This window comes from Pseudophryne corroboree, chromosome 5 (assembly GCF_028390025.1).
Source record: "Pseudophryne corroboree isolate aPseCor3 chromosome 5, aPseCor3.hap2, whole genome shotgun sequence".
NCBI classification, from domain to species: Eukaryota; Metazoa; Chordata; class Amphibia; order Anura; family Myobatrachidae; genus Pseudophryne; species Pseudophryne corroboree.
In genome coordinates, this window is record NC_086448.1 from 114,650,121 (window position 1) to 114,676,292 (window position 26,172).

The 26,172-nt window shown below is 44.3% G+C and overlaps 1 protein-coding gene across 4 annotated transcripts in view; it reads left to right on the forward strand.

Moving 5' to 3' along the window:
• ARMC3 (armadillo repeat containing 3) overlaps window positions 1-26,172 on the forward strand; it is a 287,743-nt gene that overhangs the window by 38,926 nt on the left and 222,645 nt on the right. For 2 of the 4 annotated variants that reach the window (XM_063921586.1, XM_063921589.1), the window contains exon 2: window positions 22,834-22,882. In XM_063921586.1, the coding sequence (XP_063777656.1) occupies window positions 22,835-22,882 (48 nt within the window). In that variant the 5' untranslated portion in view covers window position 22,834. Of the gene's footprint in view, window positions 1-22,833; window positions 22,883-24,402; window positions 24,704-26,172 lie in introns of those variants that run through there. The other 2 variants (XM_063921588.1, XM_063921585.1) reach the window with 2 other exon arrangements.

The window sequence follows — 26,172 nt, forward strand, 5'->3', positions numbered from 1 at the left end:
AAATAAGAATTTACTTACCGATAATTCTATTTCTCGTAGTCCGTAGTGGATGCTGGGCGCCCATCCCAAGTGCAGATTGTCTGCAATACTTGTACATAGTTATTGTTACAAAAATCGGGTTATTATTGTTGTGAGCCATCTTTTCAGAGGCTCCGCTGTTATCATGCTGTTAACTGGGTTCAGATCACAGGTTGTACAGTGTGATTGGTGTGGCTGGTATGAGTCTTACCCGGGATTCAAAATCCTTCCTTATTGTGTACGTTCGTCCGGGCACAGTATCCTAACTGAGGCTTGGAGGAGGGTCATAGGGGGAGGAGCCAGTGCACACCACCTGATCCTAAAGCTTTTACTTTTGTGCCCTGTCTCCTGCGGAGCCGCTATTCCCCATGGTCCTGACGGAGTCCCCAGCATCCACTACGGACTACGAGAAATAGAATTATCGGTAAGTAAATTCTTATTTTTGAGGGTGACTCCAAATCCAGACCTCCATGGGTTAATAAATTTGATTTCCATTGATCATTTTTGTGTGATTTTGTTGTCAGCACATTCAGCTATGTAAAGAACAAAGTATTTAATAAGAATATTTCATTCATTCAGATCTAGGATGTGTTATTTTAGTGTTCCCTTTATTTTTTTGAGCAGTGTATTTTTTGTATCACTAATGCATGATTTACCCACCATAGCCCTGAATATCCTTAACCATTAGGAATTTATCTAGCCCATTCTTAAAAGCAATGACCGACTCCGCCATTACTACTCTCTCAGGCAGGTAATTCCAAATACGTATTGTCCTTACTGTGAAGAAACCTTCCGTCTCTGGGGTAAATTTACTAAGATGGGAGCTCCACTCAAGATGGAATGCCGCCCATAGCAACCAACCAGACGTCCTACTATTGCCTGTGCATGGATTTCCAAAGCTATAGCAAAGTGGTCAGGCACTTTACTTGAGGATTTGGATACAATGGATAAAAGTGACGTTGATTTGTTTTTACGTAACATTCAGGATTCTGCAGGATTTATGGTGGAATCCATGAAGGACCTGGGTTCAATGGCTGCAGGATTTTCTTTCATGTCTGTCTCAGCTCGCAGAGGACTGTGGCTGCGCCAGTGGTCTGCCAACGTGGAATCCAGGAAAGTTGTGGAGACCCTACCCTACACAGGTCAGGCTCTCTTTGGGGAAGCGTTGGATGCGTGGATATCCACGGCTACAGCAGGTAAATCACCATTTCTCCCCTCAGCTGCACCTGCTGCGAAGAGGCCTTTCTTCAGCTGCTTCACAGTCCTTTCAGGTTACTAAAGCAAGAAAGGCCAGGCCGTCCAACACCTTCTTTAGAGGAGGTCGACCAAAATCCAAGAAACCTGCTGCTGCGGGTTCCCAGGAACAGAAACCTGCTTCAGGTACGCCAAAGTCCTCTTGACTGGAGGTAGGGCCGGAGGGGGCGAGACGCAGACATTTCAGTCACGTTTGGGTGTCGTCCGGCCTGGATCCCTGGGTACAACATATTGTGTCCCAGGGATACCGTCTGGAATTTCAAGATCTATATCCTCACCGGTTCTTCAAATCAGGCTTGCCGGCTTTGCCAGCAGACAGGGCTATCCTACAGGGTGCCATTCAGAGTTGGTGGAGGCGCAGGTTATTGTACCGGTTCCTCTACAGATGCAAAACATGGGTTACTATTCGAACCTTTTCGTGGTCAGGCCCATTCTGAACGTAAAATCACTAAACCCCTTTCTGAGGGAGTTCAAGTTCAAAATGGAGTCTCTAAGGGCGGCGATATCAGGTCTGGAGGAGGGGGAATTCCTGGTATCCCTGGATATCAAGGATGCGTACCTCCACATTCCGATTTGGCTGCCGCATCAAGCTTATCTCCGATTCGCACTATTGGACTGTCACTATCAGTTCCAAGCCCTGCCATTCGGCCTCTCCACAGCACCGAGGGTATTCACCAAGGTGATGGCGGAAATGATGGTTCTCCGCAGACAGGGCATCATCCAGGGAGAAGCTGTTGCAGTCCATTCTTCTCACGACCCACCTGCTCAGGGAACACGGTTGGATCCTGAATCTTCCAAAACCACATTTGGAACCAACCAGGGGGTTGTCCTTTCTGGGAATGATCCTCAACACGGAAATGCAGAAGGTATTTTTTCCAGTGAAAAAGCGTTGGTGATACAAACAATGGTCTGGGATGTCCTCAAGCCAGCCCGGGTGTCGGTTCATCGGTGCATTCGCCTTCTGGGGAAGATGGTGGCCTCTTATGAGGCTCTGCAGTACGGGAGGTTTCATGCTTGGTCCTTCCAGCTGGATCTCCTGACAAGTGGTCGGGATCCCATCTACATATGCACCAAAGAATACGTCTGTCGCCAAAGGCCAGAATTTCACTGCTCTGGTGGTTGCAACAGCCTCACCTTCTGGAGGGCCGCAGGTTCGGGATTCAGGACTGGATCCTTCTAACCACGGATGAAAGCCTCCGGGGCTAGGGCGCAGTCACTCAAGGGGAGACCTTCCAAGGAAGGTGGTCAAGTCTGGAAGCCGGCCTGCCGATAAACATTCTAGAACTAAGAGCCGTATACAACGGTCTTCTCCAAGCGGCCCATCTTCTGAGAAATCAAGCCATTCAAGGGCAGTCGGACAATGTGACGACAGTGGCTTACATAAACCGACAGGGCGGAACGAAGAACAGAGCTGCAATGTCAGCGGTGACAAGAATCATCCTCTGGGCAGAAAAACACGCGTTGGCGATCTCAGCAATCTTCATTCCGGGAGTAGACAACTGGGAAGAGGACTTCCTCAGCAGACACGATCTCCATCCAGGAGAGTAGGGTCTCCATCCGGAGGTGTTCAAGGAGGTAACAGATCTTTGGAGTGTACCTCAAATAGACATGATGGCCTCTCGTCTCAACCAGAAGCTTTGGCGTTATTGTTCCAGGTCGAGGGACCCGCAAGCAGTGGCAGTGGACGCCCTAGTGACTCCATGGGTGCTCCAGTCGGTGTACGTGTTTCCACCACTCTCACTCATTCCAAGAGTGCTAAAGCTCATAAGGAGAACAAGGGTTCAAGCGATCCTCATTGCTCCAGGCTGGCCAAGAAGGTCTTGGTATGTGGATCTTCTGGATCTACTGCTTGAAGAGCCGAGGCCTCTTCCTCTTCGGGAGGACCTTCTGCAGCAGGGGCCGTACGCCTATCAAGACTTACCGCGGCTGCGTTTGACGGCATGGAGGTTGAACGCCAGATACTAGCTCAGAAGGGCATTCCGAACAAGGTTATTCCTACTCTGATTCAGACTAGGAAAGGAGTAACGTCTAAACATTACCATCGTATTTGGAAAAAATATGTATCTTGGTGTGAGTCCAAGAAGTTTCCTACGGTGGAGTTTCAACTGGGACGTTTTCTCCTCTTCCTGCAAGCAGGTGTGGATATGGGCCTGAGGTTGGGATCCATAAAGGTCCAAATTTCGGCCCTATCCATTTTTTTCCAGAAACAGTTGGCTGTCCTCCCTGAGGTTCAGACTTTTTTGAAAGGAGTTTTGCACATCCAACCTCCCTTTGTACCGCCTATTGCGCCGTGGGACCTTAACGTGGTGTTGCAGTTCCTCCAGTCAGACTGGTTTGAACCTCTACAGGAGGTTGAGGTCAAGTTTGTCACGTGGAAGGCTGTCACTTTGTTGGCCTTAAATTCTGCTAGACGTGTGTAGGAGTTGGGGGCTTTGTCATTCCATGAAGATAGAGCTGAGCATCAGACACGTCAGCAGTTTCTTCTGAGGGTTGTGTCGGCATTTCATATCAACCAACCTATTGTGGTGCCAGTTGCGACTGACTCCTCAATTTCATCAAAGTCATTAGATGTTGTAAGGGCTCTAAAAATCTATTTGAAGAGGACTGCTCGTCACAGAAAATCGGACTCCCTGTTTGTCCTGTATGATCCCAAGAAAATTGGGTGTCCTGGTTCTAAGCAGACGATATCTCGCTGGATCAGGTTCACTATCCAGCATGCGTATTCTACGGCAGGCTTGCTGTGTCCTACGTCTGTTAAGGCCCACTCTACTCGTAAGATGGGTTCTTCCAGGGCGGCTGCCCGGGGTGTCTCGGCTTTGCAATTCTTCCGAGTAGCTACTTGGTCGGGGTTGAACACGGTCGCAAAGTTCTACAAGTTCAATACTTTGGCCTCTGAGGACCTTAAGTTTGGTAAATTGGTTCTGCAGGAACCTCCGCGCTCTCCCTCCCGTTCTGGGAGCTTTGGTACATCCCCATGGTACTAATGAGCGTCACTGGAGGAAATCACGCTCTAAGGCAGACTTCCTCCATTTCAAACTTATGCTCTCATCCTTCAGTGCTGCCCTTTCTCTTCCTCAACAGTCATACTTCAAGAACCTCATCTCCTCCCAGTCTTCCAACCCCCGGCGCCTCTTTGCCACTCTCAACTTACTCCTCTGCCCACCTCCACCTCGTCTCCCTTCCTCACTCTCTGCTCTTGACTTTGCCACTTACTTCACATCCAAAATTGACTCCATACGTAAGGACATAACATCACACCAGACCATCAGTAACCAGCTTTCTCCCATCCCTTACCACCCCTCCCCATCCCTCCCAGCAACTCTGACATCTTTCTCCCATGCATCTGGAGAGGAAGTCATGGCCCTCATTCATTCCTGTCCCCTCACCACCTCCCCACTTGACACTATCCCCTCCCGCCTCCTCCGCTACATCTCTCCTTCTGCTTGTTCCCATCTTTCCCACCTTCTCAATCTCTCCCTCTCATCAGGCACTGTCCCCTCTGCCTTCAAGCATGCACTCATCTCTCCTGTTCTTAAAAAACCTACCCTTGATCCAAACACTCTCTCCCACTACCGACCCATCTCTCCCCTCCCTTTTGCCTCCAAACTCCTTGAGCGTATTGTCTACAACCGCCTTATTTCCTTTCTTTCCTCACATTCACTACTTGACCCATTCCAGTCTGGCTTCCGTCCTCTCCACTCCACTGAAACTGCCCTTACAAAAGCATGCAATGACCTCCATGCTGCTATATCTAAGGGACACTACTCTATACTTATTCTACTTGATCTCTCTGCTGCTTTTGACACTGTGGACCATCATCTCCTACTGCAAATCCTTCACTCCATTGGTCTGCGTGACACTGCCCTCTCTTGGCTGTCTTCCTACCTCTCTGACCGTTCATTCTCTGTCTCCTCTCATGACTCCACCTCCGCCTCACTTCCACTAACTGTAGGTGTACCCCAAGGTTCTGTCCTTGGTCCTCTTCTCTTCTCTCTCTATACATCCTCACTAGGCAAGCTCATTAGTTATTTTGGCTTCCAATATCATCTCTATGCTGATGACACCCAAATCTATCTTTCCTCTCCAGACCTCTCCCCTGCTCTCCTCACTCGTATCTCCAACTGTCTCTCTGCTACCTCTTCCTGGATGTCCCAGCGCTTTCTTAAACTTAACACGTCTAAGACCGAGCTGATCATCTTCCCTCCCTCCCGCATAACCTCACCTCCTACAATCTCATTATCTATTAATGGCACTACTATCTCCTCTAGCCCCCAAGTGTGCTGTCTTGGAGTAATCCTCGACTCCTCCCTCTCCTTCAAACCACACATTCAGCACCTCTCAAAAACCTGCCGTTTTCATCTAAAAAATATTTCCAGGATCAGACCCTTTCTGACCCAGGATGCTACTAAGACTCTTATCCACTCACTGGTCATCTCCAGACTGGACTACTGTAATCTCCTCCTGACTGGCATTCCTGACAAACACCTCTCTCCACTCCAATCTATCCTCAATGCTGCTGCCCGGTTCATTTTCCTCACCAAACGCACTACCTCTACCTCTCCTACTAGACCTTCACTGGCTCCTCTTCTCTTTCAGAATCCATTTCAAGCTTCTCACACTCGCTTACAAAGCCCTCACCCACTCCTCTCCCACCTACATCTCTGACCTTATCTCCCTTTACACTCCCACCCGTCCTCTTCGCTCTGCTAATGCACGACGACTCTCCTGCCTACGGATTACTTCCTCCCACTCCTACCTCCAAGATTTTTCACGTGCTGCACCACTTCTCTGGAATTCCCTACCTCTCCCCCTCAGACCTCTCCACCCCTCTACAAAACTTCAAACGGGCTCTCAAGTCCCACTTCTTCACCAAACCCAGCCAAATCTCATCCTAAGCCTCTGTTCCACATTCTCTATGTACCCCATCTGTGTCACCCCGTCTGTCTACCCCTCCCCTTTAGATTGGAAGCTCTCACGAGCAGGGCCCTCTTCCCTCATGTGCTTATCCTTTGTCTTACTTTAATAATCTTCAACTGTACCACATCCAGCAGTCTTCTGCCACCTGATACTTATTCCAGTGTCATCTGCTGATGTAACTATATTTATTTACCCTGTACTTGTCCTATACTGTCATTAACTGTAAGTTGCTGTTTTCCTGTTTGATTATTTATGTACTCTGTAATTTGGCGCTGCGGAACCCTTGTGGCGCCATATAAATAAAGGATAATAATAATAATAATAATAATGTGGACCCCAGCATCCTCAAGGACGTAAGAGAAAATAGGATTTTAATTACCTACCGGTAAATCCTTTTCTCGTAGTCCGTAGAGGATGCTGGGCGCCCACCTAGCGCTTCGTTTTCCTGCAGTGGTTATCTGGTTCAGTACAACTTTGTTTTTAGTTGAGTACTGCATTATTACTTGGTAAGTAATTGTTCAGCCGATGCTGTGTTTGAAGCTAGTTAGCTTGGTTTGCCTTGTATGTGTGAGCTGGTGTGAATCTCGCCACTATCTGTGTATAATCCTTCTGTCGAAGATGTTCGTTTCTTCGGGCACAGTTTCTAGACTGAGTCTTGTAGGAGGGGCATAGAGGGAGGAGCCAGCCCACAATCTCAAACTCTCCAAGCGCCAATGGCTCCTGGTGGACCCATCTATACTCCATGGTACTAATGTGGACCGCAGCATGCTCTACGGACTACGAGAAAAGGATTTACCGGTAGGTAATTACAATCCTATTTTTGAGGTGGCACAGTCAGCCATGCACAAAATAGAAGTGAACCAATTATATCACACAAATAAATGTACAGCCATCAACCTTAATATTAAAACCACTGATTATATATATATATATATATATACACACACACACACACACACACACACACACACACACACACACACACACACACACACACACAGTATAGTAAACCCGGCACTCCACCTTGTAAGTTACTGGTTTTGGTGCCCTCACATAATAGGATGCAAACAGTCAAAGGTGCGGCATTCACAAACTCTTGGTAAAGAATCACAGACACCAGCAGTATGGCTAATCTCAACGTTTCAATCTTACAAGGATTTTCGTCAGGAACAAAAACTGTATATACATTGGTACTGGAAAATTTGTGTACCCTTCAGAATTTTCTATATTTCTGCTGAAATTTGGCCTAAAACTACCTCAGATTTTTACACAAGTCCTATAAGTAGATAAAGAGTATCGCATATTTGTGAGTGGCAATGTGAACCTTTGCTTTCAGTATATGGTATGACCCCCTTGTGCAGCAATAACTGCATTTAATTGTTTCCGGTAATTGTTGGTTAGTCCTGAACATCGGGGGTCATTCCGAGTTGTTCGCAATTATTTTCGTTCGCACAACATTTTCGCAAAGTTGCGATTATGTTGTAAACTTGCGAACATCCGCCCCCATCGTAAATTTGCTATTTCGTACGCAGTAGTACACAAGGTAGGCGTATGCCAAATTGCAACGCAGTAATGCGAATCCATCGCATACGCACAAACCTCATCGTTAAAATACGATGTCATCGTAGATTTACACATTCCTCTTAAATGTGCTAAGGCTTTTTCAAACAAACGCACAGCAATGGTTTTTTTAACCTAATTTAGATGACACCTTGCAATTCAAACTCAACAAGCGTCCCTCAATTAATAAACCAATTAGTGTAATGATTGATTGTGTGCATGACCAATTAAGTCTGCAAAGAATACCTCAAGAACACTTTGTAGGCCTAATTGGACATTACCATGTTTTTTTTTAAAAAGAAGTGCAAGAGATGTGTAAACTGTGCCTGACATAAATGTAAATAGCATGATTTGGTGTGGATGTTTAGTGTGTGAATGTATGTGTTTACATGTTTTGTTAAAAAATAAGCTACTAACTAACCTAATTTGTTTGTAATAAATAAGACTAATAATCGTTAAATTTTTTTTCTTTTTTGTTAGGTAACCAATTTCTGCTTTGCAATATGGTTTAATTTTTAGACATTAAAAACATCACAAGCGCATAACGGGTAATTTTTTTATTTTATTTCTGAAACATATTTTTTTTTTTGTAATTTTTCTAAACAATTATTTGAATATTTTTTGGTCAAACTTTTTTTTTTCCATTTTTTAAATTAAATCGTTCAAAATATTCACTTCGGCCAACATGACCTCCAAATTTGCCTTTAAACGGCCAACGATGCCTGCCAGGCTTGTGAGATCTCCAATGGCACCATCTGAAATGCATAGTAAAAATGCAATTTAAAACATAACTCACATTAGCTATTACATCACAATTCCACAAAGCACACTTTCATATAAAATGAGATACATCATGGATGTATAAATGAAAAAACAGTAGCATACCAACACACAAGCATACTCAGCAATGTTTGTCATTCATAAATTACAATGTGTAAAAGTTTAACACACCATGATGTACATTTCCTAAGATGGGAGTTATATTTAAGATGGGATGTTGCCCATAGCAACCAATCACATTAAACTTCTCTTCTAGAAGGTGGTAAATAACAGAAAAGTTGTTAGTGTTTGGTTGCTATGGGCAACATCCAATCTTAAATCACACCCCCAAATTAGTACATGTAACCCCATACTGGTCTTCATTCACATCTGGAGTGAAGCTGACTTGTCGTTTGTGCTGTTTGGCCCTGCATCATCACACTGCATATCTACTTCTTCAGAAGGACAACATATCCTAGCATGCCCACACTCCCTGAAAGCCTGCCTTACTAAATAAATAAGGTCAAACAGGTTTGGATAAAGCAAATAAGCATTTTGTGAGTGTAACTTTCACAACACAAATCATTGTGTCGTTAGGCTGGCTAACAAAGTGACTCCTGCGACTTTTTTATTAAAAATATTGCAATACCCAAGCACAATTGTAAAAGTAAAACCACACAAAAAATAACACTCAGGTCTAAATGTGTTGCATATAATGTTTCACATACAAACCTTGTTGTGCACACAAACCTGTTGACATAGTGATTAGCAACCACATGTAGACACTGTACATATAATGTCCTGCACACAAATGTGAATGCATCATCCATACCATGATGAAGAAGACAAGCATTTAACCTTGACAAAAGATTGCCCACAGTACAACAATGCATTTATTTGAATGTGTTTTTTATGTTGTAAATTTAAAAAAAAAAGAATGTGTGCGAACTTACTCTCCTCTGCCACTTGGTCACCTCCCTCTAGTGGCTCCGGGCCTCTGCTGCCCATTCTGTGGGTGAATTTTGCTGGCTGGGGGATGGAGGCTGCATGGGTGAGGTTGGCTGGATGGGGGATGGGTGCTGGCTGGGGGATGGAGGCTGGATGGGTGATGTTGGCTGGATGGGGGATGGGTGCTGGATGGGGGAAGGATGCAGGATGGGGGAAGGAGGGTCCAATTGTGTGACAGGATGGAAGGGGGAGGTATTTACAGAGGGGGTTTGGGAATTATAGGGTGAGGGTGTTGGTGTGTTTTTTTGGGACACAGAGGGTGAGGGGGGCAGAGAGGGGAATTTTGATAAAGAGTGGGATTGGGCTGGAGAGGGGGTGTGGGCTGGAGAGGGGTATTGGGAAAGAGAGAGGGCTTGTCCTGGAGAGGGGGAGTGGAAAAATGATGCTGAGGTGGCTGGAGAGGGTGAGGTGGCTGGAGAGGGGGATTGGGCAGGAGAGGGGGTTTGTGCTGGTGAGGGGGTTTGGGCTGGAGAGGGGATTTGGGCTGGAGAGGGGGATTGGGCAGGAGAGACTGAGGTGGCTGGAGAGGGGGATTGGGCAGGAGAGGCTGAGGTGGCTGGAGAGGGGGATTGGGCAGGAGAGGGTGAGGTGGCTGGAGAGGGGGTTTGGGCAGGAGAGGGGGATTGGGCAGGAGAGGTGGAGGGTGATCCAGAAGGGGATGGGGCTGGAGGATGTGGCTGTTGTGTCCTCCCAGCACCAGCACCTTGCCGTTGTGCTCGCCCTAGAATGACATATGTAATTTTTAGTTTTTAACATATACATTTAGAACATCAGCATATTCCTATTACTCTGTTCTGTCCCATGTTAAAGAGACAGGGGTAACATTACTAAGTTAGTAAAATGTTTACACTGGTGATGTTGTCCTTAGCAACCAATAATAATATAATTAAACTTTCTTAAGCACCTTCTATCCCATAATATATATAATCTGAATGTTTGTTATAGGCAACATCACCAGTTCTCAAAACCAACAGGATTTTTAAAAATAAACCACTGAGCAGGTTATTGTGTTCAGTTGTCAGCCTGTGTAGTAATTATGCACAACAACATACAGTCAGTACCATACCTCCCAACATGAGCCTCTCCAGGAGGGACAGAATGTTCTGCTCCGTCACTTCACTCTTAATGTATGATTGCCATCACCTGTGCTGACAAACCTTTATTCAATAAATTAAGTGACAAGTCCAGAAGCAGAGTATTCTGTCCCTCCTGGAAAAGGTCATGTTGGGAGGTAAACATCACTGCTTGACCTACCCACACACACTCATGCTTATTGTAAGTGTGCAAATTTTCACACTCTCGCTTAGTGAAAGTATGCAAAGGTTATGCGTAAAATCCGTCATGTACCGAAATGTCACTTACTGCGGCCACGTAGGGTCCGTATCTGTTGGCGTAGCTCCGCCAACAAGTCTGGCGTGCGCCTTCGCAGGTCGCTCCAGCGCCTCTCCAGCTGGATTATCGACCTCCGGCTGCGGATGCGGCTCCTTAACAAGCGCCGGACCTCCACGTAGGCCTCGCGCTTTACCCGATTTGGGATAAAGCGCCCTACGCGACCTACACGGCGGTCCATCACCGCCACCAGCACGCGGAGCTCACGCCGGGTGAAGGGTGCAGCACGCATCATGGCAATGGCGTATTCTACATTTGGGCATATATTTATAGTGTGTGTTGGCATGTGATTGGTCTAAAATCTATGCTGTCATCTAAATAAACTTTATTGATGTGTGCATTGAATAAACTTTATTGCTGTCTGCAGTGATGTGAAGAGCAGAGGGGTTAGTTCGCTGTAGCGGAAATACGCAGTCGTGGAAGAGCATGATAATAAACGAACCTATTCTCACAATTTCACACACACACACACACACACACACACACACACACACACACACACACACACACTTTTATTAAAATTTAAACATAAATCTGTGTACTCACCACATTTTGTCTGAACAATCAGCTGCACAGTCACAAAGTGTTCAACATTTAGTATCATATGTTGTATTTTTTTTAAAGAAAACAGGATTAGAAAACCAAACAATAAAAAATTTAGCAACGTAACAATATTTAACAAAGAATAAAAACATTGTAAGGTTAACATGTTTGAATATTTACATTTACAACTAATAATATATTCACACACACCAAAATAATTACACAATGACCTTTCAATAGCTACATAAATGACATCAGAGCAAAATGAACATAAACAGACAGTGTTTTTTTATAAAATTAAAACATAGGAAAATAAACACTATACCTGAAATATTCTTGCACAATGCGTGCCCTTACTTCGCTTCCCCTCCGGGAAACACTCCCCCCACCGATTCTCCGCCCAACCCCTGGCTCCTCATCTGGCAATTCCTCTGTGTGAGGAAGCTCAACGCAACTCCTTACAGCGATGTTATGTAGAATAGCGCACAGGACCACTATTTTACTTACCATCTCCGGCGAATACATGATGTCGCCACCAGTGCGGTGGAGCACACGAAAGCGTCCTTTAAGGACACTAATCGTGCGCTCCACCAGCTGTCTAGTGGCAGTAAGCGCGGAGTTAAATGCCGTCTGTGGTCCTGGCCTGGGCTTACTGTAAGGAGTCATGAGCCAGGGGGTGCAAGGATATCCACGGTCTCCTGTTTGATGAGAAGACAAGAAAATAATTAGAATGAAAATATTTAAAATATTATTGTTAGAAAAAAAATAAAAACACTAACCCAATAACCACATGTCTTGTCTTTCCATCGATCTTAATCTGTGCCATATCCCTGATTGTCTAATGACATGGGCATCATGGGAGTTCCCCGGGAACATAGCATTCAGGGACAGGATCTGGAGGGATGGCCCACAAACAACCATTACATTCAGAGAATGAAACAGTTTCCTGTTTCTATAAATTTCTTCATTATGTCTTGGTGGTACAATAGCTACATGTGTGCCATCCACAACCCCAATAACATGTGGGAAGCGACTACCACCTTCCTCAAATTGCCGCTTCACCACATCTAGGGCCCCAACATCCAAAGGCATAGCAATAAATTGCTTAACGCGCTTAATAAAAGCATGGGTGACACGCCGCAGGACCTTACTGAACTGGCCCTGCGACATGCCAACCAGATCGCCCACAACATGCTGGTATGAACCAGTGGCCACAAAATGTAACACAGCAAGGAATTGTGTCAATGCTGGTATTGCTGTAGGATACCTAATGGATTGTTCTAGATCACTCTCTATTATGGAGAGAGTGTCTAGGATTAGATGAGGTGGCAGCCTATATCTGCGCACAACCACATCATCAGGCATCCCAAAAAGGAGGACACGGGTACGGAAAATTGGTGGCCTAGCACGCCTCCGTTGCCTTGGATGATGAGGAGCCGGTTGCGGTTGGAGGGCTTGCAGCGGTTGGGGTGGGAGTGGTTCCGTGGGTTGGGGTGGGAGGGCTTCAGCAGCCACATGAATGGACATCACCAACTTAAAATGAAGGTAAGAATCAATTTATTATAAAAAAACATTGTCAGGCATAATCAAAGTCAAAGTGTATGGGTGTTAACTTACTGGAGGAGCATACTCCATTTCTTCCAGAATAAAATACGGGTACAAAACAAAAAATTGGGAACAAAACAAAAAGAAACCTTTAGCTAATTATTTTAAACATAGGTTAACATCACTTAAAAAAAAGGATTTGAGATTTCAAACATACCCATATAATAACTGACACAATATATAAAAAAACAACTAAGTATGAATAAAGTTATTTTTAAAGCAAATCTTTAATTTTTTTTAAAAACAAACAAGGTGGTCCTTTAGTAGCTAATACAGCAAAAATCTGCACTACTTTGTCAAAAGTAAATGCTTTGTAAACCAAGAAATAACACCTACAAGAGAGAGAAATGGACCAAAAAAAAAAAAAAAAAAAAACACTTGCTACAAACACACTCCAGGACACACAGGGATAGGCTACTTACCTGATCAATATATGAAACTTCAAATATGTGGAAACCAAAAACCAAAGATCCGCCTACTTGGCCAAAAACACAAAATAGGACTGTAATCCCACAATGAGACACCTACAAGAGACACAGAAAGAGTCTAAGAGATCATATAGACAATTACAACAAACAGCAGCACACACAGGGAAAGGGTACTTACCTGCTCAATATATCAAACTTCAAATGTGTGGAAACCAAAAACCAAAGATCCGCCTACTTGGCCAAAAACACAAAATAGGACTGTAATCCCACAATGAGACACCTACAAGAGACACAGAAGGAGTCTAAGAGATCATATAGACAATTACAACAAATAGCAGCACACACAGGGAAAGGGTACTTACCTGCTCAATATATCAAACTTCAAATGTGTGGAAAACCAAAACCAAAGATCCGCCTACTTGGCCAAAAACACAAAATAGGACTGTAATCCCACAATGAGACACCTACAAGAGACACAGAAGGAGTCTAAGAGATCAAACTGTGCAAACAATATAACATACACACTGTAAAGTACAGGTCAGAAAATTTCAAATATGGCATACTAAACCATTTAAATATCAAACAGATATTCTCCAAAATACATAAACCCAGTTCCATTGCACCACCATACATACTTGGCTTGATAATTGACTAATGTAGGAATACTCACAAAAGAAACGTAGCCAAAAAAGCGCACTACGCTATACATGTTAAAAGCTAATAAACGGACATCTGTCTGCAAGACAATGCTAAAACTACTCACTCTGCAAAGTTGGGCAAAAGACGACCACCTTCTCTGTAAACACACAGCAAACACACAGCAGCTTCTTTCATCATACACCCACTCACACAGGCTGCAAACCATGCTCTTAAATAAGCAGTACAATCAGTCACACAATTAGCATAATTTACACCTGTGTGAATTAACGCTGCGCACGTAGCTATAAATACCTACACACCTGTGCGTACAGAACATGTCATTACCAACATGGCTACTCGTGAGGATTTTGCAGCAGAGATGGACCGCTTGCAGCGGGAGCAGGCAGAATTGGCTCAAAGACGTATCGCATTGCGTCTGCGAATGATGGAATCCACCTCTGCGGAGTGTGAAGACACAGGACCCAGTACTAGAGACATTCCAGCTTCTGAGACCCAGCAGTTAAGCAGGGTTACCCTGCCAGACAGACATACTGGGGAAACTGAGGGAGATTCAGCATTAGCCGCACAACCACAACATACAGAAGCTGCTAAAGACGAGGAAGATGGTGAGGAGCAACAGGAACAAAGCTCACAGGCTACTTCAAGGCGAAAAAAAAGGCAGCCCGCATTCACTAAGAGGGAGTTGCGTGTTTTGGTCATGCAGGCCATGTCAAAAATTCATAGAGGACCGAAAAACATGGGTGCTGCTACGAAAGATCGCATCTGGAGGGACATCACTCATTCTGTCAATGAAGTCGGCTCTATCGTCCGAACATCACAGGAAGTTAGACGACGGTAAGTGTATATTGGCAGTCCATTATGTGTGCTAAGTATTCATAAAAAGCTAGTTACATGTGATGTTGTCTATAGCAAACAAATGCATAACATGTGTCCTATATATTAAAGCCTTTATTTTTAATACTCTACCTTGCCCCTATTTTTCTAAACATATGTAGTTGGGCCGACTTCAAATCCCGCCTGAAGGGCAAGAGGGCTGCGGAGTGGAATGCCTCGAGGGCTACAGGGGGAGGACCAGCTGTCGCTGTGGAGTATACAGAGTTGGAGGAGATAGAGATGGACTGTGTCAGTTATGAGGAGGGGACAGGGGTGTCTTATATGGACACGGACCTGCCTGAAATCCTGATGGCACATGACTTGCCAGGTAAGTTTACACACATATTTTTTATTTTTACAAATTTTAAAAACAAAAGTCTCATATTGTTTGTTTCTACTCTTTATCCACACATTCTTCTATTTGCTTTGCACATAACACAGCACAGGGGGGTGAGCAGGTCGAGTCACAGGAGGGTTATGTGGCTGAGGCTGAGGTGGAGGGACCTAGTGGGTCTGGCAGTGTGGGACCCCAAATCCCACCTATCCAGGTTCCAACTTGCCCCCCCACCCAACCCTCTGCTATCCCGGAGATCCTGCTTGAAATAGCTAGGTATGGTGAGAGCCTAAATGCATTTCAGGACAGGATGATCCGGGAGGTAAGCCAGATAGCTGTCCGGCTCACTGAGCACAGAACCAGTGTGGAGCAAGGTGTTGCTCAACTCTGCCAAGGTCTGGCAGAGATCAGGCAGGGACAAAATCAACTTGCCTCCTCATTCCAAAACCTTGCAAATAACATCTTGCAAGGGCTCCAGGCCATCACTGTCTCCCTTGTCCACAGTGGCAGAGAGCCAGCCACATCGGCTCCCTCCCCTGCCCCTGCCCAGGAAGAACATCCCACTGGGCAGGGCCCACGAAGGTCGCTCCGCAGACCAAGCCAAGAAGAACAGCATCAGGCGGGGAAAAAAATAAGAAAGTGATGTCTCTCCAGATGGGCAGCAGCCATGTTTTTCATGTTGTCTCTATGTTTTTTTTGTGTTGGCTTGTGTGGCCAGAATGGATAACTCCCTCTTAGTGAAATGTATTATATAATATGTTTTGATATATTGTAGCATGTGAGCTTTTTTTCCTAAACACCAGAGCCATCTTCCTCTTCCTAGTGTGCTGTGTATTGTTGTGTTTGTGTGGTGGCTCATGAATCTTTCTCAGTTGACCAAATATATTTGTCTGGCAGGGTGTTTACACCATATTATTTATTTGCAATTAAATTATGATTTTGTCAGAAGCTGGAGTTTCCCTAGTACTGAGTTCTGCTATGTCATTTGTGTCACTGGCATCTGCTTGCTGCTTGGTCCATCTTTGCCTGTGATACTCACCTGTAGCCATGTTGTTTGGATCACAAAAAATATTACAGCAGTAATAAAACAAAATTTATTTTAAAAATTTGTGTACTTTCTTAAAGTTTATGCATTATGTTAATCTTAGTACAGGAAAGTTTAGCAAAGCATATAGACACTTGGGGAACAAGGGAACAATCTTAAAAAAAATACAAGCATTGCATCTTTAAAAATGCAGCAGGTATGCCTTGCACCACACTTTAATGTCCATATTCCAAAAATAGTCACAACTCGGGATTTGATTTACTATGGGCAACAGGACATAATTTTAAACATTGACAGATATTCTAACCAAAGAAAAATGTTTTATTTATGCAAAAAATTAAGTGTATGCTGCATTATGTTGGTCCTGATATTTGGAATATACAAAGGTAACATTTTATGTAGTTTAGATGTTGCTGATGTAGTTTATAAATTTGGATAATTTCACTTGTTTGCATTTGGTAGTATTACACACATTAATACATGCACTTAACAACAATATTTAGCCAAACACTTGGCCCTAAATAAAAACGTTATTTGGCAGCGTGACAGATTTATAGGTGCTTAGAATAAACATGTAATGTGTCCACACAATTGCTGTTTGCAGTACTTCAGCAGAGCAGTGTTTAGCAAGTAATTGGACAACAGATGAATCGGCTCTCCAATTAACAGCTAATTAGTGCATACACACTTGTAACACTACTTCGCAAATGCAGAGTAACTGCAGACCTACTCGGCTGCTGCGTAAAGATTGCAAGGAATTGCTATGTTAGGTTTAACAGCGACAATGCATTTATACGAAAAACACGCCTACTGCTAGTTGCATACTCCCACACTATACGCCCACTTTCACGCCCATGTCGGAAGATTGCGAAGTCGCGCCTCTGTCACGCCTTCGCCACTCCCCGTTTTCGTTTCTGTGTAACAAGCAATTTCCTTTGTAGTATTTCTGCAAAAGTGTCGTATCGCTATGCTCGCGCATGCGGATTTCCGCTTTTGCGCATGCGCGTTTAGTTGATTTATAACCGTTTGCGATGCGATGATTCACTGCGAACAACTCGGAATGAGGGCCATCGCTTGGAAGAATTTTAGCCCATTCCTCCGTTTAAAACAGCTTCAACTCTTTTGTTGGTGGGTTTCCTCCCATGAACTGCTCGCTTCAGGTCCTGCCGCAACATAACGATTGGTCACGACTTTAAATGTTTTCTTCTTTAACCATTCTTTGATCGAATGACTTTGTGTGCTTTGGGTCGTTGTCTTGCACATGACCCTTATTTTCTTGAGATGCAGCTCATGGACAGATGTCCTGACATTTTCCTTTAGAATATTCTGACATAATTCTGAATTCATTGTCCCATCAATGATGGCAAGTTGTCCTGGGCCAGATGCAAGAATACAGGCCCAAACCATGATACCACCACCACTACCATGTTTCACAGATGGTAAGAGTTTTTTTTATGCTGGAATGCAGTGTTAATTCTCCAGACATAACGCTTCTCATTTAAACTAAAAAGCTCTATTTTGAAATCATCTGTCCACAAAACAATGTTCCATTAGCCTTCTGGCTTGTCCAGGTGTTCTTTTTGAAGAGCATCGGCTTTCTCCTTGCAATCCTACAATGCACACCATTGTTGTTCAGTGTCCTCCTGATGGTGCCCTCATGAATATTAACATTAGCTAATGTGAGAAAGGCCTTCAGTTGCTTAGAGGTTACCTTGGGTTCCTTTGTGACCTTGCAAACTATTAGACGCCTTGCTCTTGGCGTGATCTTTGTTGGTCGACCACTCCTGGTTAAGGTAATAATGGTCTGGAATTTCCTCCATTTGTACACAGTCTGTCTGGCTGTTGATTGCTGGAGTCCAAACTCTTTAGAGATGGTTTTGTAACCTTTTCCAGCCTGATGAGCACCAACTACTCTTCTTCTGAGGTCCTCAGAAATCTCCTTTGTTTGTAGCATGATACACTTCCACAAACGTGTTGATAACATCAGACTTTGATAGATCAATATTCTTTTAAAAAGATAGGTTATCCATTCACACCTGATTGTCATCCCATAGATTGAAAATACCTGACTCTTATTTCATCTTCAAAATATCTGCTAAGCCTAAAGGTTCACATACTTTTGACACTCACAGATATGTAATATTGTATAATTTGCCTCAATAAAAAAATTATCACGTCTATTTTTTTGTCTCATTGTTTGACTTGGTTTTCTTTACTTTTAGGTGTTGTGTGAAAATATGATGTAGTTAGTTTTAGGCCAAATTTCAGCAGAAATATAGAAAATTATGAAGGGTTCACAAACTTTAAAGCACCACTGATATATAGTGACTATATGTGAATGCTAGTGTCACCCTGGTGTACAGCTGTGCATCTATATGTGCAATTACTGAGAAGCCCACTTTGCACATCTATAGATGATGTAATACCACTTGGTGCGTCTTTAGATGCCACCATCGGTCTCACCATAGAAGCTTGCACCAGCCCTATGGCAGGTGCAGATTTTCCGTCTGTGTTTGGCCTCCTACAGTATGTCAGCATTTTAGTGTCTGTGTATACAACCACTTCAACTAATCATCTGCGGCACTCCCATGGTATGTGTATTTGAGTTTTAAAGGGTAATCAACATATGTACCACATATAGTAAGTTCAAGACACTAGTCTCTCTTGTATATTTGGCTTTTCCTGAAATATAATTGTTTTGTATACAAATAGGGTAATGCGACTTTAGCATTTACTAGTAAGACTGTCAGTCCATATCTCTACACTATATTTAGGCCTAAGAATACACATTTGTACGCCTGGCATATTCCTGGCTCCTGCTGCAAATACTGCTGTCTTTAAACTGGAAGCATCTTGTGATGCACCCAACTCAGCATGTACAGAAGTATCCCGGCTCATTCGGGACACTTGTATGCGGGAGCATACACACCCACGCAATCCTATGGGTTGCAAGTGCATGCACAGTGCTTGCGCACATCCACGGGCACATTAATCATGGCAAAAGACCCGCGTTTGCCGCAATTAGCTAGGACTCATCTGTACATGTTAGTTTGTTTTGCATTCATCTTTTCCTTTATAGCACAAATACATCCAACAGTAAATAAATGTAGATGTTGGTGTTAGTTATCATTTGGTTTGCTCATACAACCTCCAGGAACTCACCAATAGTGGATATAGGGGTATATGCAATTGCGGTCGAATTCCCGAAATTGTCGAATTTCGGGTCATTTTCGACCAAAAAAAAAATTCGCCTATGCAATTCAGTGCTTTCCGACCAAAAAACGGACTTTCAAAATTCGACTTTTTGAAATTCGAATTTTTGCAAATTCGACTTTTCTGCAATGATACAAGTGCTGCAATTCGACCAAAGCATATTCAATTCAAGTTTGGAAATTCGACAGCAGTGCTTTTAGACAGCAAATTCGTCATTTTCAATCCGCCACACTTTGGAGGGTGAAAACAATAAAAAAAAAATTAAACATGTTTTTTTTGGTGTTTTTTTTTTTAGGAATAGCATATCTATTTATATTAGAAGGGATTAGGTACTTTTTTTTTTTTTTTGGAGGCACAAATATTATTTATATATTTTTTAAAATATTATTTTTTTTTATTTTTATTTTTTATTGCTGGAACGGTAAAATCCTAAAAAAAAATGGCGTGGGGTCCCCCCTCCAAAGCATAACCAGCCTCGGGCTCTTCGAGCTGGTCCTGGTTCTAAAAATGCGGGGAAAAAATTGACAGGGGATCCCCCGTATTTTTAAAACCAGCACCGGGCTCTGCGCCTGGTGCTGGTGCCAAAAATACGGGGGACAAAAAGAGTAGGGGTCCCCCGTATTTTTAGCACCAGCATCGGGCTCCACTAGCTGGACAGATAATGCCACAGCCGGGGGTCACTTTTATGCCGTGCCCTGCGGCCGTGGCATTAAATATCCAACTAGTCACCCCTGGCCGGGGTACCCTGGGGGAGTGGGGACCCCTTCAATCAAGGGGTCCCCCCCCCCAGCCACCCAAGGGCCAGGGGTGAAGCCCGAGGCTGTCCCCCCCCATCCAATGGGCTGCGGATGGGGGGGCTGATAGCCTTTTGTGATCATGAAAAGATATTGTTTTTTCCAGCAGTACTACAAGTCCCAGCAAGCCTCCCCCGTAAGCTGGTACTTGGAGAACCACAAGTACCAGCATGCGGGAGAAAAACGGGCCCGCTGGTACCTGTAGTACTACTGGGGAAAAAATACCCAAATAAAAACAGGACACACACACCGTGACAGTAAAACTTTATTACACACTGCCGACACACACATACTTACCTATGTTCACACGCCGACATCGGTCCTCTTCTCCAAGTAGAATCCACGGATACCTGAAAAGAAAAGTTCAATATACTCACCTCAGCCATGGTCCAGAGATAAATCCACGTACTTGGCAAAATAACAAATCGCAAATACCCGACCACCGGACTGAAAGGGGTCCCATGCTGACACATGAGACCCCTTTCCACGAATGAGACCTGTCAGTGACAGCTGTCACACAAAGGTCTCTAAAGCCAATCAGGAAGCGCAACTTCGTTGCGCTCACCTGATTGGCTGTGCGCTGTCTGAACTCAGACAGCGCATCGCACATCCCCGTCCATTTTATTCAATGGTGGGAACTTAGCGGCTAGCGGTGAGGTCACCCGCCGGTCTGCGGCTGACCGCGGGTAACCCCACCGCTAGCCGCTAAGTTCCCACCATTGAAACTAATGGAGCGGCTTTGCGATGCGCTGTCACAGCTCAGACAGCGCACAGCCAATCAGGTGAGCGCCACGGAAGTAGCGCTTCCTGATTGGCTGAAGGGACTTCAGTGACAGGAGTCACGTGATGTCCCGGCATTCGGGAGAAAGGGGTCTGATGTGAAAGCATGGGACCCCTTTTAGTCCGGTATGGAGCGGGTGTTCGGTTTGTTTTTTTAACAAGTACGTGGATTATCTCTGGACCTGGATTTACCTCTGGACGCTGGAAGGTGAGTATAATTTTTTCACAGGTACCCTCGGATCGTCGGAGACCGTGGCAGTCGGCGTGTCAACATAGGTAAGTATGTGTGTGTCGGTAGTGTGTAATAAAGTTTTACTATCAAGGTGTCTGTGTACTGTTTTTATTTGGGTATTTTTTTTCCAGTAGTACTACAGGTACCAGCGGGCCCGTTTTTCTCCCGCATGCTGGTACTTGTGGTTCTCCAAGTACCAGCTTGCGGGGGAGGCTTGCTGGGACTTGTAGTACTGCTGGAAAAAACAATATTCTTTTCATTATCACAAAAGGCTATCAGCCACCCCATCCGCAGCCCATTGGATGGGGGGGGACAGCCTCGGGCTTCACCCCTGGCCCTTGGGTGGCTGGGGGGGTGGACCCCTTGATTGTAGGGGTCCCCACTCCCCCAGGGTACCCCGGCCAGGGGTGACTAGTTGGATATTTGATGCCACGGCCGCAGGGCACGGCATAAAAGTGACCCCCGGCTGTGGCATTATCTGTCCAGCTAGTGGAGCCCGATGCTGGTGTTAAAAATACGGGGGACCCCTACTCTTTTTGTCCCCCGTATTTTTGGCACCAGCACCAGGCGCAGAGCCCGGTGCTGGTTTTAAAAATACGGGGGATCCCTGCCCAATTTTTCCCCGGATTTTTAGAACCAGGACCAGCTCGATGAGCCCGAGGCTGGTTATGCTTTGGAGGGGGGACCCCACGCCATTTTTTTTCTCGGGTTTTTCCAGTTTTTCCCCGTTTTTTTAAATCGCTGCAAAATCCGCCAAATCGGCCGATTTTCGCCCGCGGTTCTGGCGAATCCGTTTTTCATTGAATATGGTGAATTCCGGCAGCCACCTTCCGGAATTCACCTGTCGAATTAAGTCGAATTAAAAAACGGCGAAAAATTGCCGCGATTCGCCGTGAATTGCATATACCCCATAGTCTTCAAGATTAAATTGTACCATTTTTTGGAGTACTTTTGCAATTCCAAGAGCAAGAAGGGACCATAAAGGAGGCTTAGGACGCCAATTGGTGAACTCAGTCCGGCGTCTTGCACTCTTCCCAAATGTCTCATTCATTGTCACCATCCCTAGAATAAGCCTCATAATCATATAAAAATGATTCTTGCAATAAACGGCAACACCCTAAAAAATAACTTGTGATAACCCCACAACAATATATGTCCAACAAACCACATTCTGATTCCCAGAGTTTCACATCCTGCGCCTTGAAGGAAGTTTGTCTTTAGCAGAATTCATGTCACCAGATGTATCTGTTTTGTCTTAGCTCTTTGTAGAGTTCTCTGCTGAGGAGCTGACGGAATATATTTTGTTAACATTTAATTAGCATTGTTTTTCACTACCCAAGTGCTCAATGTAATTGTAATTTGCCATAAACTATCAAATATATTTTACATTGTAAAACAATTATATTATTGTCTATTTGTAGAATGGGGAAAAAAGTTAAGAAGGAAGTTCAAGCACCGTCAAAGGATGTGGTAAGTAGCCAGATTTTTTATAAAGTCGTATGGGAGATATAGAAAACATTGGGATCTTAGTACATAATAGAGCAGGCTTTTATGAACTATGGGGGTAATTCTGAGTTGATCGCAGCAGGAACTTTGTTAGCAGTTGGGCAAAACCATGTGCACTGCAGGGGAGGCAGATATAATATGTGCAGAGAGAGTTAGATTTGGGTGGGTTATTTTGTTTCTGTGCAGGGTAAATACTGGCTGCTTTATTTTTACACTGCAATTTAGATTGCAGATTGAACACACCACACCCAAATCTAACTCTCTCTGCACATGTTATATCTGCCTCCCCTGCAGTGCACATGGTTTTGCCCAACTGCTAACAAAGTTCCTGCTGCGATCAACTCAGAATTACCCCCTATGGGTGGTAGATCTTGGAAATAGTTAGAGTTCCACAGAGGTTACTTATCACTGTTGTAGAGTAATACCCCTTTGTCAGATAACACTGATCAGCTGTCATACGTAAAATAACTCACTTTACTTAAATAGATGTGACTTTTATTATTTACTACATACGAACTGATTATAATTGATTATAATAATAGATATGTAGATAATATATTTGTAGGGGTCTGTTTGGTGTTTGTATAACATAACATAGAATGCATTTTGCCTGCAAGTTGTTAATCCAGCAGGACTCCCTGTGCAGTGATGTACTCCCCCTTACCACCTAATAGTGCAAGTTAGGCGTTCCACTAATATGCCCTTTGAGTCTTGACTCAGAGGGGTTCCATTAAAACTGTGCTGGAAGCCTGGAACCATATTGCCGGGTATAGGTAACCCCATCTCAAGACGATCTTAGCTAAATCAATCCATGCTTTTCAGTGCTAATTAAATTGAGCCACTTTGCGCTCCCAGTAGCAGGCTATAACAGGATAAATTATAGAGACTGCATGAGAAAACTGTCATTTCTCTGTGGTAACCTTCTTATTAAATAGGAGGAAGCAGTGATATCCCTTTTGTTTAGCAAAAAAAGCTTATCATAATTAAAGCAATCACCTCTGTGAAATATTACATAAGAGAGAGTTATCACTGTTTGATAAATAGACCCTACACTACAGTTACAAATGCAAAACCACTCTGGGTTTTGCATTTTGAAGAGATTTAACCATGTTAGCACTGCACCTACCCTTACGGCTGCTATGTTGCTGCATCACACCAAGACTTATGGACCTCCTCAGGAAATGTGCCCCTACTTCCCCACCCCCTGCTACTTACCACAAGCAGCATCATAGTAGAGGGTGAGCTGCATGTTCTGCTTCTTTGTGTCAGAATGGGAGCGTGGTTCTGGCGTACCTCTCATCATTTAGCCATACAAAATTGGGACATATAAGCCAAGCCCACTAACTCACTCAAACAATGCCTCATTCTGTTTGAACCATGTCCCGAACTTACAGAAATGCTCACCTATAGATAACATTTTGTTATAAGCTCCCACTGAGCCTTGTCCTTATCTTGTCTACTGAGATAACACTAATCCTACTTAGCCCACAGGTGTTGTGAACGGTTGCTGAAATGTTTTCCAAAAGAAATCAAGTCTAAAATCAAGGCGATTCTAATAACGTTCACTATATGCAACAAGAGAAGTATTGTCTGAAAATCCATTCTGTCTGGAGTCCAGAATTTGTCTAATTCCAGATGGGTGATATCCGGGAATCCCCCAACAGGATGTGGCACTATCACAGTCAGGGCCTAACAAAACCGATCTCTGCCCTTCCCCCACCCCATGTAAATGTTGTGTGCGGCAAAGTCAGAAGAAAGTTGACATTGCGAGTTGAGTGCCAAACGGTGAGGATTTAGCTTGTTTAATCAAGTCTACAAATTGTCCCCATACAGACTATTGAGAGTGGTGAAGCCCCGCAGGAAAGCCAAGGCAGCCAGGACATAAAGAGGCTCCAGGTTGAAGCATATATAGGGGCAAGAGGGGGCTCCGAGGCCTATATAGGGGCAAGAGGGGGCTCTGAGGCTTATATAGGGGCAGGAAGGTCTCTGAGCTGGCTAGCAAATAAGGGTATAAGGGGTCTCTGTGACATTTATAAGGGCACAAGGAAGCTCTAAGGCATATAAAAGTGCATGAGGTGCTCTGGGCTGGCCTGGCATCTAAGGGGGCTTTAAGGCATATATAAAGGCATGAGGAGACTATGAGACATATATAGAGGCGCTCTGGGCTAGTTCTAAGGCTTATAAAGTGGCATTGAGAGAACTGAGGCTTATAAAGGGGCATTGAGAGAACTGAGGCATATAAAGGACCAGTAAAAGGCTTTTAGGCTTATAAAGGGGCATGAGAGTCTCTAGGCTGGCTGACATATAAGGGCATAAAGGGGCTTTAAAGCATATATCTGGGCATGAGGGTCTGGCTCTAAGACACATAAAGGGGCATCAGGAGCACTGAGACATATAAAGTGTCATGAGGGGCTCTGTGGCATATAAAGGTATATGATGGGGATTTGAGGAATATAAAGGGGCATGGGTTGCTTCGAGCAAATAAAGGCACATGAGGGGGTTCGAAATAATATATAGGGGCAAAATGAAGTTCTTTATTATAGCGGAAAGAAAATGGCTATAATCTGACACATACCAATGGTTAGAACCCTCTTGAGGTTTAGACCACGCCGCTTACTCTTCAGACCCACGATTTGCTTCATTTTGCCTAACAGAATTGTTATCTGCATATCCACTCAGAGTTTCTCCTAACGAGGAGAAATTAAAAGTCAGCAAATATGATGTGAACTCCTTTCTGAGACCTTTTTTACTTACTGGAAAACCAAAGTTATGTTCAACTGACCAGGTATACTGTAGATACTGTATACAAGGCCTGTATTCTACACCCAGTATCAAACTGCTTCCTGAACCCGGAAAACGGTGCTTCTGTAACACCAGCATTAAGTGTAAGGAATCCTATCCCTGTGTTAAAAATGTATTATGAGCAGCAGGAGACCTTCCTTTTGTGGAGGCAGCTCATGCTGCAAGTCAAGTCACTAGTGTTATCACTGAGATACTTTATTAAAGTTATATTGTTAACCCTGGATCCTAGTGAGTTCATAGTGATTATTCTAATGAATACCACTTCAATCAACAACATGGCTGACTCTGCTGTTTGCAGGCTATACAAGTTTTACTTCCTAGCTGTGAGAACACTCCGTCTGGTAAAATAAGGATCACTTCCTGTCAGAGACGTAACTAAGGTAGGGCGAGTGGGGCACGTGCCCTGGGCGCCTTGGCAGGCCCAGCAGAGGGGGGCGCCGCCGGCGACCAGG